This window comes from Phalacrocorax aristotelis, chromosome 3, assembly GCF_949628215.1.
Source record: "Phalacrocorax aristotelis chromosome 3, bGulAri2.1, whole genome shotgun sequence".
NCBI classification, from domain to species: Eukaryota; Metazoa; Chordata; class Aves; order Suliformes; family Phalacrocoracidae; genus Phalacrocorax; species Phalacrocorax aristotelis.
The window spans coordinates 92,574-106,666 of NC_134278.1; the positions used below are offsets into that span (position 1 = coordinate 92,574).

General features: G+C 45.9%; 1 protein-coding gene across 12 annotated transcripts in view; it reads left to right on the top strand.

Moving 5' to 3' along the window:
• The window catches only part of ZNF512 (zinc finger protein 512), a 29,503-nt gene extending 16,658 nt beyond the window's left edge, over positions 1-12,845 (top strand). For 7 of the 12 annotated variants that reach the window (XM_075086283.1, XM_075086284.1, XM_075086290.1 and 4 more), the window contains 4 exons: positions 35-136; positions 1,672-1,734; positions 2,202-2,300; positions 2,779-4,472. In XM_075086283.1, coding sequence (XP_074942384.1) covers positions 35-136; positions 1,672-1,734; positions 2,202-2,300; positions 2,779-3,078 — 564 coding nt within the window. In that variant the 3' untranslated portion in view covers positions 3,079-4,472. Of the gene's footprint in view, positions 1-34; positions 137-1,671; positions 1,735-2,201; positions 2,301-2,778; positions 4,473-8,742; positions 8,896-12,563 lie in introns of those variants that run through there. The other 5 variants (XM_075086286.1, XM_075086295.1, XM_075086285.1 and 2 more) reach the window with 4 other exon arrangements.
• Positions 12,846-14,093: the final 1,248 nt, after the last annotated feature.

The following is a 14,093-nucleotide window of genomic DNA, read 5'->3' on the forward strand; positions in this document are numbered from 1 at the left end:
GCTTCCAGCTTTCAATTCCATCTCTTTATCTTAGCTGAAATATACTCGTCCTGGACTGCCCACATTTAGTCAAGATGTGCTGTGCAAATGGAAAACAGAGATAAAGATGTACCGAAGAGTCCATTGCCCAAATCAGGTAATTCTTAAGCGTTTCTAAAGCCTCAAAGGGGTCAGATCTCAGGTCTGTATGAGCCAACAGCTTTCCACAACCCTGACACTGCAGTTTGTCTGTCTGTGGGAGACAAATTCTGCTCCATCTCAGTATGATTGGGTAGTGTAACCCAGACCCTGTTTGGACTGTTGCCCTGGGGGTGATCCCTCTGGGGATGTGTTTGCCCACTTCAGAGCCAGTAACTTGGTGTCAGACTGGTACAGCTTTCACATCCAGCTTAGAGCTGGTCTATTTGGAGGTTTGAGCAGTGGAAACATTACAGGCCCCTGCCTGTCTAGGAGGTGTGCTAAATCTAATTATAGAAGGGAGGAGTAGAGATGGAAATGAAAGAATAGAGAGACTTCATCTGGCACAGCAATTAAGTTTTCTTTTGAAAGCTGGAAATGGGCTACAAAAGACTCATGCCTGGCACTGTTGTCCTGGTCTAGGGATGCTTTTGCATGTGCACTTAGTTTCTTACAATCCCACACAACAGTCACTAGTCAGATCCAGTGAGAAGAAATGGCCCATTGGTGGAAACTATGGTGCACAATGCTGAATAGCCAAGGGTCAGTGGTGGCTTCCATCTGGGTTTGGTGTAGAGACAATGCCTTCCCCCTGCCCTACTCCTCCCCCAGCACTCTCTCCCCAGTTTTCAGGCTTGCATCATTTCCAAGTACAAAAATTGCAACAGGATGATGTATGTGGAGCTGTCCCCAGAAAGCAGCTGTCCTGTTCCACCTACCAGTAGCCCAGAAGCCTGTCTTGCACCTACCTCCTGTTTCAGGGTCTGGGCTGTCAGCTGAGCACAATCTAGTATTCTGAGACTAATGTCAAAAGGTCCACATGGGCTAGGCCTGTAAAGCTGCCCTTTAACTGGGACCATTGCTGTCAGATGCAGTACTTCTGCTCTGTGCCACTAGATACACGACCAGGGCAGGAGAGATTGAAGTGTCTTGTATTTGCCCCTGTGCATCATTTCACTCAGGCTTTTGATAGAGGGTGAATGTAACTGTGACAGGAGTCTCTTTATTATGTCTAAATGTGCTCAAAAACTGGAAATATTTAACTTACTGAAATCACAGAATCACAGAATCCCACGTTGGAAGGGACCTCAGGGATCTAGTCCAATCTTTCTAGGAAGAGCAGAGTCTAAACAAGATGGCCCAGCACCCTGTCCAGACGACCTTGAAGGTGTCCAATGTGGCCGAGTCAACCCCTTCCCTGGGGAGATTATTCCAATGGTTGGCTGTCCTCACTGTGAAAAATTTCCCTCTCGTGTCCAATCAGAATCTCCCCAAGAGCAATTTGTGTCCATTCCCCCTTAACTTACTGAAAGCTTAAGTCTCTCTTAATGGTCTTCTCAACAGAAGTTTCTGGTCTTGTAGGACTTGGTATTTCCATCCCCCTAGCTCTCTTATCCCTTCTGGAATTGTCTTCCAGAAATTGAGACTTTCTTATGCAGGAAGAAGTGATTTCTTACTAAAGTTTTGCTGACATGCTTTTTTTTACTATTTCAGGGTTGTGAATCTGTATATGGCAGTGTCTCAGGACTCAAATCTCACCTCGGCACATGTACCTTGGTTGGTAGCCTTCCTGTACTCACTATCTTTTATACCAATAGCCTGACTGTCCCTGTCCCTCAGATATCTCCTTATTCAAGCTGTTGTCCTGCCATCTGTTAATCTGAGTTCCTCACAGCTTGAGTGCTTCCCTATGTGCTAATGGGGTTGCCATTGCAAACACTGCTTGAGGCAAGGAAAAAGCATCTTGATGGTGTGCATTTTAATGAAACTGCACTCTGTCCTGTAGATTCACAGCTACATACAGTGCTGGAGACCTTGTAACATCTCACAGAGCAGTCCTATGCTTTGTTGGGCGTAACTGGTCAATAATGTCAGTGTTCCTGTAGCTAAAGCATTATGTGGTGTGAATAAGAGTTTCTACTTCTTACTGCTGGGTTATATCTGAGCAAGATTCAAATACAATATATAGGTGTATTGGCCTTCTAGGAAACAGCTGGTGATGGATTTTTTTGTTTTGGTGCCAGGGAGACTTTGTGGCTGGTAAATACAAGTGTCTCCTGTGTGAGAAGGAGTTCATTTCAGAGAGTGGGGTCAAGTATCACATCAACTCTGTGCATGCTGAGGTAAGGCAGGCAGAATGGAAGTCCTCAAACCCCAGGTTGTTGGAGGTGGGGAGAGTGTCTTGAGAAGGAAATGCTGGATGCTTGCCCTGTTTTATTTTTTCCTTGCTTAGTGCTGGGAACAGGATTCCAGACACAAGTGGCCTTTGATTTCCTTAAACATAGCTGGTCTTACGCATTGTTCTGGGGAGCAACTGTGTCGTGTCATATATCTTGTCCCAAGCTGCTGCTGCTTAGTTCAGCTATTCAGCACTTCCCATGCCTTTAGCCAGGCAACTGCCAAATCAAATCTGAATCCTCTGAGACAGAGTGACACTTGAGGAGGAACATTGAAGAACGGAGCTTTATTAGGCAGCTGCCTTTCCAGATCTCACATTTCAGGAAACCCTTGTCCCACAAGGCAGCTTTATTATAAGCTCTAATAGGCCTTATATGGTATTGCCACCATCAGTACCAACCTGTTGCCTTCTAAACCCTCCAGGACTGGTTTGATGTGAACACAACTACCACCAAAAGCTTTGAGAAGCTAATGAAAATCCGCCAAAGAGAAGAGCAGAGGAAGCAACGGAAGAAACGTTCTTTGACCCGGGGCAAAAAGAAGAGAAGTGGGACCCTGTCTGCCAAGAAGCTCCCCACTGCTGGCGTTGAAAAAATGAGGAGAAGTAAGAGAGGTCATCCACAGCGGGTGGACAATGAGAGCGCGAGTAGTGAGGAGGGGGAACCCCAAGTTGCACGGAGAGCTGAATTTCTAAAAACCAGTCACAAGCGAGGCCGGAAGTAAATCCCTAGAAGAGGAGTAATCCTAAAGCTTTTCAGTTAAAAGCTCCAGCACTGGGCATTGAATGTATGTAGAGGGTCTTCCAGTCCAGTGAGGAATAAATACTCTCCAATCTTTTGGAGATTCACTGGCCTTTCAGAGACCCCCAGTAACTAATGTAATAAGATGGCCTTTGTGGGCCCTCTGAAGACTGCTTGTTTCAGACTCACCTGGGAAACATTCTTACTGCAAGGCAGTGCATACCTACAATAGCAGTCTGGCTAATGCTGAAACCCAGGTTCCACTGAACTACCTTGCCAGTGTGTTGTTCTTTGTCATGCCCATGCTCCCATAGTGTCCTTTTTTTCTGCACTGTAGACACCACCTTCATTGTCTTATATCACCTGTTTCTTTTCAATACTCCGTCCTTTGTGTGAATGAGGTATACTAGCAGTGGCTTCCCTGTGTAGAAAAGGTTAAAAGGAGAGGGCTCTTTATTTTAAGTCATGTGTTGGCATGAACTCTGGATCACAGGGAGTATCTTCCTGCGCTCAATAAATGCAACAGATGTCATAGAAGCTACTAGAAAGCAGCAGCACAGGCAGTTCTATTCTGTCTTTCAGAGAATGGGTTCTCCAGAATTTCTGTTCCCCGAACACACACTGTACCAGGAAGTTGCAAAATTTGACTTTTTCCTTGCAGTTTTGGAGGCAAGAAAATAGACAGCTGCCTCCATGTTACCTCCCTGTGAATTTTCACTGTCTACCAAAATTGCTGATACTGAAATTCACAGGGAAGCCATTGCAGTGCCTGGTGAACAGGCAGGTTTGTACGTATGTGCTGTTATCAGAATAATCACACTGGCCCTGACAGTGGGAAGTGCAGTATGGCCAGGGTGTTCTCAAGAACTGGCTCTCCCGTATAATAAGCAAAGCAGACTCCAACTGACCATGGTCTGTCTCTCACAGGGATTAACACCTCCATGGTAGTGAGACAGCATGCCAGTGCTCCATTGTGATTTACATGCAGTAGTTAGGCTGCCTTTTGAACTATCTGTGACTGTGGTTGCAATGCTGCACTGAGAGTATAAATATGTGGACTTTGGTGCAGGGTGTATAAGGTCTGCAGTAAGAGGGGCAAGATCAGAAGGTGACAAAATAAAATGTCACCAGTGCAAGGATGTGGTTTCTTGTCTGTCTGGTGTGTCGTGTTCTTGGTACCATCCCTACTTGCACAAGCCCCCAGCCTGTCCACATGGTTGTCCTGCATGCTCTGGTGCTGCTCGGTTGTCTGCACCATTTCTCCTCAGTACTCGACTCCACACAGCTGTACTTTGAACACGCATATTTACTACCTTCCCACCCAATAGATGGGCAACATGATAAACCCATGAATTAAAGGAGGTTTTTCTTAGTGGATTTCAGTCGAGTCCTATTTACTGTCATTTATGTGTAACTAACCAGACCTGCTTTCTAGACACGGACACTTCATGAACACCTGGATTTTGTAGAGTTACATCAACAACGTTCACCCACATAACATGGCATGTGGGGAAAAAAAATCATCCAACAGTCCATTCATGTTCCATCAGTGTTACAGTATGCTGTTGAATTGGCTCAAGCCGTTAAGAGGTGGTGGGACTGCTGCACCAGCATGGTCCACTGCTTTTGAGGAGTGTGATCTGTTCGGGAGCACCTGCATCCTCCTGTAGATGGACTATGGCAGGCTACCCAATGTGACTGCAGCTATGCTCTACTGCTCTAAGAGCATGGGAAAATATAGCCTCAAGGAAGGTATTTTAATTGGGGAATTCACAACATCATGTGTATCCAGGGCTATAAATAATGTATAAAACCAGCTAATTGTACTACAACCTACCGTGATAAGGCTTACTGTTCAAGCTACCCATGAGTCTTCTGTTCAATCCATTGTTAACAGTTCAATTAGTCTAACATTTTGCAAATCCAGGTTTGGGTTGGAAGGGACCTTTAAAGACCATCTAATCCACCCTGTTTGCCACAGGCAGGGACATCTTTCACTAGACCAGCTTGCCCAAAACTCTGTCCAACTTGACCTTGAACGCTTCCGATGATGGGGCATCCACAGCTTCTCTGGGCGACCTGCTCCAGTGTCTCACCACCCTCATCGTAAAAAATTTCTTCCTATTGTCCAGTCTAAATCTACCCTCTTTCAGTTTAAACCGTTAACCCTTGTCTTGTCACTACAGGCCTTGATAAAGTCTCTCTACAACTTTCTTGTAAGCCCCCTTTATATACTGAAAGGTTGCAATAAGATCTCCCCGAAGCCTTCCCTACTCCAGGCTGAACAACCCCAACTTTCTCAGCCTATCTTCATAGGGGAGGTGCTCCAGCCTTCTGATAATTTTCATGACCTTCCCTGGACCCACTCCAACAAGTCCATGCCTGTCTTGGACTGTGGGCCCCAGAGCTGGACACAGGGCTCCAGGCAGGGTCCAATGAGAGCAGAGTAGAGGGGGAGAATTACCTCCATTGACCTGCTGGCCATGCTTCTTTTGATGCAGCCCAGGATACAATTGGCTTTCTGGGCTGCAAGCACACACTGCAATCTCATGTCCAATATTTTGGTATCCCCAAGTCCTTCTCTGCAGGGCTGCTCTCAATCCATTCATCCTTCAGTCCGTATTGATACTGGGGATTGGTCTGACCCACGTGCAAGACCTTGCACTTCACAGAATCCCAGACTGGCAGGGGCTGGAAGGGCCCTCTGGAGCTCATCCCATCCAACCCCCTGCTTGAGCAGGCACCCCCAAAGCAGGGACACAGGGCCGCATCCAGGCGGGGTGTGAATGTCTCCAGGGAAGGGACCCCACAGCCCCTCTGGGCAGCCTGTGCCCCTGCTCTGGCACCTGCACAGGGAAGGGGTTTGTCCTCATGTTCAGGTGGAACTTCCCGTGTTCCAGCTTGTTCCCGTTGCCCCTTGGCCTCTGTTGGGCACCACTGAAAAGAGTCCGGCCCCACCCTCCTGACACCCGCCCTTCAGATATTTATAAGCATTGATGAAATCCCCCCTCAGTCTTCTCTTTTCCAGGCTTAACAAGCCCAGGTCTCTCAGCCTTTCCTCACAAGGCAGATGCTCCAGCCCCTGATCACCTTGGCAGCTCTGCGCTGGACTTGCTCCAGCAGTTCCCTGCCCTTCTTGCACTGGGGGGCCCAGAACTGGACGCCGCACCACAGATGTGGCCTCACTGGGGCAGAGCAGAGGGGGAGGAGAACCTCTTATCAATCTGCTGGTCACAACTTGGCCTTGTTGAACTCCGTAAGGTTCACATGTGCCCATTCCTCAAGCCTGTCAAGGTCCCTCTGCATGGCATCCCTTCCCCCAAGCGAATAAACTGCACCACTCAGCATGGTGTCATCTGCATACCTGCACTTAATCCCCCTGCCTACATAATTGCTGACGATATTTACTAGCATTGGTACCAACATGGACCCTTGAGGGTCAACACTCATTGCCCCAGCAAACCTGGCCTTGCTTTTATAAATTCTATTTGAGCAGATATTTAGAAAGAGATTCAGTTTTGAGGGGTGTGGGAAGTGATAAAAAGAGACCAGCTAGTCACTTGATACTTGTTCCAGTGATTAGTTACACTAAAAATGATGTGTCCTTTTATTTGAACTTTTTTTAATTTCAGCCTCTGCATCTCATATTGCTCAGTCTGGGTAACTTAAATAGCTTTATGGTATCAGAAATTTCTTCCTGTATATATGTAGTCATAATTAACTCCATACATAATTTGCTGTATGAACTAAAGAGGCTTGCTAGTCTCAGTCAAAACAGTTGTTTTGTTGGTTGTTTTTTTGTTGTTCTTTGCTGACATTTTATATATTGATCAGTGTATTTTTGGCATTTGAAGTCCAGAGACACGAACCAATTGCAATATTCTGTAACAATCTGTTTTATGTAGAATACAATGATAATGTTGCTCTGCTCTTAGCTGTCTCTTTTTTCCCTCATCAACTGCTTCATTACACTGTTTATATTCAGTTTGCGATTTACCCTCTTAATCATATTTTTAAATTGTTCTGAAAATGCATCTGAGGGCCCATTTCCTTTGTAGAAATTCAAGTCTACAGGCTTTAAGGCCAGACAGCACTTGATGAACTCCTCTGTCCTTTCTAAAACATTATGATATATTTCACAGAATTACCCTAGCAGAGACCTTAATAACTGTATTTTTTCTTGAGCAACTTTTCCAGGAAACATTTTTGTATCATCTTTTCATTGCTTTCATTTGTCATCAGCTTTTTCAATCTGCAGATTTTCTGTGCAATTGTTTTATAATTTCATTAACATTCTTGATAAAGATGCCAAATAACTGCAGACTCTGGGATTCTCTAGGACAAATCCTTATTTACAGTTATTTACTAACTAGTATTTAATGTTTTTTAACATTAAATTTAATTAAACAAGTAATTTAATTAATCCACCAATATTTGTATAACATGCAGGGCTAAGAACAATGCCTTACAGAAATTTATGTCATTAGCTGCTTCTACCAACCCAGACATGTAATTAATTAAAAAATAACATTTTTAGAAAACTGTTCTCTGTGAAACCATGGTCGTTGGTTTTACTTATGATATCCTTTTAATGTCAACTGTTCTGTTGGTTTGCTGGGAGATTTCAGACTGATAAGCTGTACTTAGGCTAACCACACAGATTGTCATTTTTTAAATACTGGCGCAACGCTAGAGTTTTGTTTCTCTCTTCTTTTTTTTTCTTCAAAGAGGAGAGAGAATATCTTCTTGTTTCAGGGGTTGGGTTTTTTTCTTTTCTTCACCCTCAAGGATTTTCCCGTTGTTCCAAGAGTTGTTAAAAGCCATTAATAATAATTCAAGGAACTTTTCAGGAGATTACTTACCATCCTTCCCTGCAAGTCATCCAGTGCTGTAGCTTTAGAGATGTTTACACTCTTGTAATGTTGCCAGAATGTCCAAACAATTGAGCTGTTCTGTTGAGGTTTGGAGGACCTGTGAAACAGGGGATGCACCTTATGCAGAGACAACAGCAGCAATTTGTCATTCATTCCTGCCTGCATGAAACAGCCCCACTGCTGTGCGTGGCACATGGAAGCGAAATCATGCAGCATACATCATACGCTTAGCCATATAGCTGTATCGGTATGGAGTACATCTGACTTGTTCTTTAAAATCTCCTTTGGAGAGAACACCCCACCTTTGCCAGGCAAGCTCTTCCAGTGCTTCATTTTCCTTGCAGTAGTATTACCTGTAACTTGAATGTTTCACTGTGTAGTGACAGTGGGTTTGGGAGCAGAGCCAGGGCCCGGGACCAGGTCTCAGAACAATTTTGTCCTCAGTGACCTGCATGGCAAGTGCTAGTAAGCTATGACCTCATTGCCATTACTGAAACTTGGTGGGACAAATCCCATGACTGGAATGTGGCTGTCGATGGCTACGGGCTGTTTAGAAGGGACAGGCAAGGAAGGAGGGGCAGAGGTGTTGCTCTCTGCATCAAGAAATTGATGCAGTGTGAAGAGCTGTCCCTGAAGAATAACCATGAGCAAGTCGAAAGCTTATGGGTAAGAATCAGAGACAGAGGCCACAAAGGGAACCTTATGGCTGGTGTCTGCTACAGGCCATCTAATCAAGGGGAGCCTACTGACAAACATTCTTCCTCCAACTCCAGGAGGCTTCACGTTCACAGGCTCTCATCCTACTGGGGGACTTCAACCACCCTGACACCTGCTGGAAAATCACAGAATCACAGAAAAGTAGCACAGCGAGCTGCAGGGAATCCAGAAGATTCCTAGAATGCATTGAGGATAACTTCTTAAGCCAGGTAATAGACACCCCTACCCAAGGGGATGCAATACTGGACCTGATGGTCACCAATGCAAATGAGCTCATTGGTGATGTCAAGATTGGAGGCAGCCTGGGCTGCAGTGATCACGCATTGGTGGATTTCACACTCCTAAGGAATATGGGAAAAGCAAGGAGTATAGTCAGGACCCTAAATTTTAGGAAAGCAAACTTCCAGGTATTCAAGGAGTTAGTCAGCAGGGCCATCTGGGAAACGCTCCTCAGGGGCAAGGGAACAAGAGAGCTGGCAGATCTTAAAGGACGTGTTCCATAGAACATAAGAGCTCTCAGTTCCCGTGTGTAAGAAATCAGGAAAGGAAGAGAAGAGACGAGCATGGCTGAGTCAAGACGTGCTGGTCAAACTAAAGAGCAAGAGGGAAATGCACAGGCACTGGAAGCAGGGACAGGTGTCCTGGGAAGAGTATAGGGATGCTGCCTGGCTGTGCAGGGATGGGTTCAGGAGGGCCAAGGCATGGCTGGGGCTGAATTTGGCAAGGGATGCAAAGAATAGCAAGAAGGGCTTCTACAGGTATGTCAACCAGAAAAGGAAGGTTAAAGAAAGTGTACCCCAACCCTGCCCCGGATGAACAAGAAGGATGACCTAGTATCAACAAATGAGGAGAAGGCTGAGGTACTCAACAACTTTTTTGCCTCATTCTTCGCCGGTAACCTCTCTCCTCACCCCTCCCAAGTCGATGGACCACAAGATGGGGACCAGGGGGGCAAAGCCCCTCCCACTATAAGAGAAGGTCAGGTTTGTGACCACCTGAGGAACCTGAACATACACAAGTCTATGGGACCTGACGATATGCATCCCAGAGTCCTGAGGGAATTGGCTGATGTTGTTGCCAAGACACTCTCCATGATACGTGAAGAGTCACGGCAGTCAGGTGAAGTCCCTAGTGACTGGAAAAAGGGAAACATTGTGCCCATCTTCAAAAAGGGTAGAAGGGAGGACCCTGGGGACTACTGACCTGTCAGCCTCACCTCTGTGCCTGGGAACATCATGGAACAGATCCTCCAAGACACTATGCTAAGGCACATGGAGGACAGGGAGGTGATTCAGGACAGCCAGCATGATTTCACCAAGGGCAAGTCTTGCCTGACCAACCTAGGGGCTCTCTATGATGGAGCGACTGCATCAGTAGACAAGGGAAAAGCAACAGATGTCATCTATCTTGGCTTTTGTAAAGCCTTTGACACAGTCCCCCACAGCATCCTTCTCTCTAAATTGGCGACATCCAGATTTGATGGATGAACTGTTTGGTGGATAAGGGATTGGTTTGATACAGAGGGTAGCGATCAACGGCTTGATGTCCAGATGGAGACCAGTGACAAGTGGTGTCCCTCAGGGGTCTGTACTGGGACCAGTGCTGTTTAATATGTTAATATGATGACATAGACAGCGAGATTGTGTGCACCCTCAGCAAGTTTGCAGTGACACCAAGCTGAGCAGTGCAGTTGACACATCAGAAGGACTGAATAGCATCCAGAGGGACCTGGACAAGCTGGAGAAGTGGGCCCATGAGAACCTCAGGAGGTTCAACAAGGCACCTGGGTGGGGGCAGCCGCCCGTATCAATACAGGCTGGGGGATGAATAGATTGAGAGCTACCCTGCAGAGAAGGACTGGTGGTGCTGGTGGATGAAAAGCTGGACATGAGCCAACAATGTGTGCTTGCAGCCCAGAACGCCAACCGTGTCCTGGGCTGCATCAAAAGAAGCGTGGCCAGCAGGTCAAGGAAAGTGAGTCTGCCCCTCTACTCTGCTCTGGTGAGACCCCACCTGGAGTCCTGTGTCCAGTTCTGGAGCCCTCAGCACAGGAAGGACATGGAACTGTTGGAGCAGGTCCAGAGGAGGCCACAAAAATGATCTGAGGGTTGGAGCACCTCTCCTATGAGGACAGGCTGAGAGAGTTGGGGTTGTTCAGCCTGGAGGAGAGAAGGCTGCGGGAGACCTTATTGTGGCCTTTCAGTACTTAAAGGGGGACTATAGGGAGGATGGGGACAGCCTCTTTAGCAGAGCCTGTTGTGACAGGACAAGGGGTGATGGTTTCAAACTAAAGGAGGGGAGATTTAGACTGGATCTAAAGGGTGGTAAAGCACTAGAATGGGTTGCCCAGAGAGGTGGCCGATGCCCCATCCCTAGAAACATTCACGGTCAGGTTGGAGGGGCTCTGAGCAACCTGATCTAGTTGAAGGTGTCCCTGCTCACTGCAGGGGGCTTGGACTAGATGACCTGTAAAGGTCCTTTCCAACCCAAACCATTCTATGGATTTATGATTCTATGTACAGCTGGAGGGTTGCTGTCACTCTGGGGCGCTGCTTGACTGTGATGCTAGTAAAGAAACCAACACTAAGCATGACAGTATTTCTCAAAGTTTTGCTTGACTCTGAAAGCCAGCTATCTTCAAAATTAAGTAGGTCAATTTCACTATTAAAATACAGCAGGATTAACAGTAAGTTTGGCAGGGGGGTGGCAGTTATATCGGGCAGCTCCGCTGAGACATTAATTAGCGCATGTCCCTTTTTATGCATGTTGTGTCAGGTCCAAAACTCTATCTGAATTATGTTCAGAGGTCTTCTAAATCAGAGACATTTGTTTTTAAAAAGTGTGATTGCACATGAGAAACAAGCCTCTCTGCTTTTCTTCCCAAGCAGGTAACAAAAGCCAATTAGTTATTCCAATAACGCCTTTATTTAAAGATAGACTAACCATAAAAAAAGAAACAATCTTAGTGATTGCTGGGTGAGACAGAACCAAACAAAAGGTTAGGAGAATCATGGCCAGTGTTGCAGCTTTCTCTCCAGCTCCTGCTCCTCAGAGCGGGCTCTTGCCCCTCTGCATGCTGCAGCGCATGCACGTATGTGCTGCGGTGGATGGAGAGGCCTGTACTTAACCTGCCCTTGGATGGCCCTGCTTTTTCTGGGGCAGTCATGGCCCAGCCTGGTGGCCAGGGCATTGCACGTGGGCAGCCAATGATCCCTGTTCCCCAGACAAGGACAGGTGGTAAATGCTGTGCCATTTTTGTTGACAGCAGCTTCACCTCAAGAAAACCAGAGGCCAGTCCATGTGGCAATAAGGGTTACAGCAAAGAGGAGGACTGATGTGCAGAGGAAGGGTGTGGGGTATGAGGGAGACACCAGGACATCTGTGAAAGGGAAACAGACTTCAGACAACTGTTTCAAGTTTTTGAAAACAGGTCAACCTAAAAAGAAGACTTCCACGTCTTTGACTATTTCTTGCTGCAGCTGCTATTTGAATTTCCAAAAGATTTTGACAAGATCCCTCACTCAGACCTCTTAAAAAAGTGAGACTGCCATGCATTAAATGGGATGGTTGTCTTGTTGGAGGTTAGAGGAGGCATTTGGAGGAGACATTTTCAGGAGAGTGAGGCCACTGAGGGAATCCCATAGGGATCCATATTAACACTGGGCTGTTCAAAATTTTATCTCATGATCTAGGAAGTAAGTGGGCAGGGACTAAGGCCAGGTTTGAAGATTATACAGAGCAGTAGAAATTGAAAAGTAATGACAAAGTAATGATGAAGCAACTTAAAATACTAACTGGTTGGGAGATGGAACAGCAGATGAAATCCAGTATTATAAAATGAAAGGCACACAGTAACCTCTGTACATTGTCTTTGCAGCCCTCAGATGCCTTCAAAAATGGCTTGAATATTACCTGCTGAAAGGACTGCTGCATTTAAAATGGGGATGTCCTGAAAGCCTACAGGAATACTTCACAACTTCTTACTGCTGAAGCGAACTGTATATTGATGCTCTTTCCTCTTCAAAACATCTTGCCATGGCTACAACAAATGCCATATTTCAGGATAGACTCCGACCACCCTTAGTTATTTAACACTGGATATTATTTTTGCATATATGCTTCTTCTCCAGCTATACAATTATAGGCCTCAGCAACCTTCCGTGTGGTGGTTATTGCAACCCATTTCTTTGCATGTAAGCATCACATGACCATGTGTTCACTTCACTGCAGGTTTCCTGTCTTTTAATTTGTGCCAGAGTGTGATATCTTCTTTAAAAATATATGTGTGTGTGTGTGCATGCATACATATATATAAACTTATATCTATATACAGGACCTGTTGTTCACCCATGCAGAGGTCAAGACTGATGGTAGTCTGGACTACAGTGATCACACCCTGGTGGAATTCATGGTCTTGAGGGAAAAAAGTATAGCCAAAACCATAAACCTTAGGAAAGTGAACTTTCAGTTAAGGGACTAGTGGATGAGACCCCAAGAAGCTGCCCTCAGGAGTAAAAGAGAACAGGAGAGCTGGCAACTCTTTAAATGCATTTTTATTAGAGCACAAGAACTATGAATTCCCATGTGCAAGGAGTGAGGAAAGGAAGGCGGGAGACTAGCATGGCTGAGTAAGGACCTCCTGGTCAAACTGAAACATGAGAGGAATGTGTAGGCAGTTGGAGCAGAGACACACATCCTAGGAAGAATATAAGGGTACTGGCCAAGAGTTTAGGGATGGGACCAGGAAAGCTAAGGCACAGCTGGAACTAAATTTCCAAGGGATGTGAAGAGTGGCCTCAAGGGATGTCAAGCTTTGGAACAGGCTGCCCAGGGAAGTGGTTGAGTCACCATCCCTGGAGGTGCTTAAAAGACATGTAGATGTGGCGCTTAGGGACACGGTTGAGTGGTGGACTTGGCAATGCTAGGTTAATGCTAGGTCAATGATCTTAAAGGTCTTTTCCAACCTAAATGATTCTATCATTCTATGATTCTATGAATAATAAGGGCTTCTACATTATGTACATTAGTCAGAAAAGAAAGACAAAAGAAATTGTACCCTCCCAATAAATGAGACGGGAGCTCTGGTCACAACTCAGATAAAGAAGGCCGAGTTATTCAGCAACTTTTTCCCCCCTCAGTTTTCACTGGCAATTGCTCTTCCTACATCTCTTGAGTCCCTGAATATCAAGGCAGGGACTGGCAGAATGAAGTCCCACCTATTGTAGGGAAAGCTCAGATTCAAGACTGTCTGAGGAACCTGAGCATACACAAGTCCTTGGGACCTGATGAGATGCATCCCAGGGTTCTGAGAGAACTTGCAGATGTAGTTGCTAAGCTACTGTCCATCGTATCTGAAAAGTCATGAGACTCAGTCACCCAGTGACTGGAAAAAAGGAAACATGACACA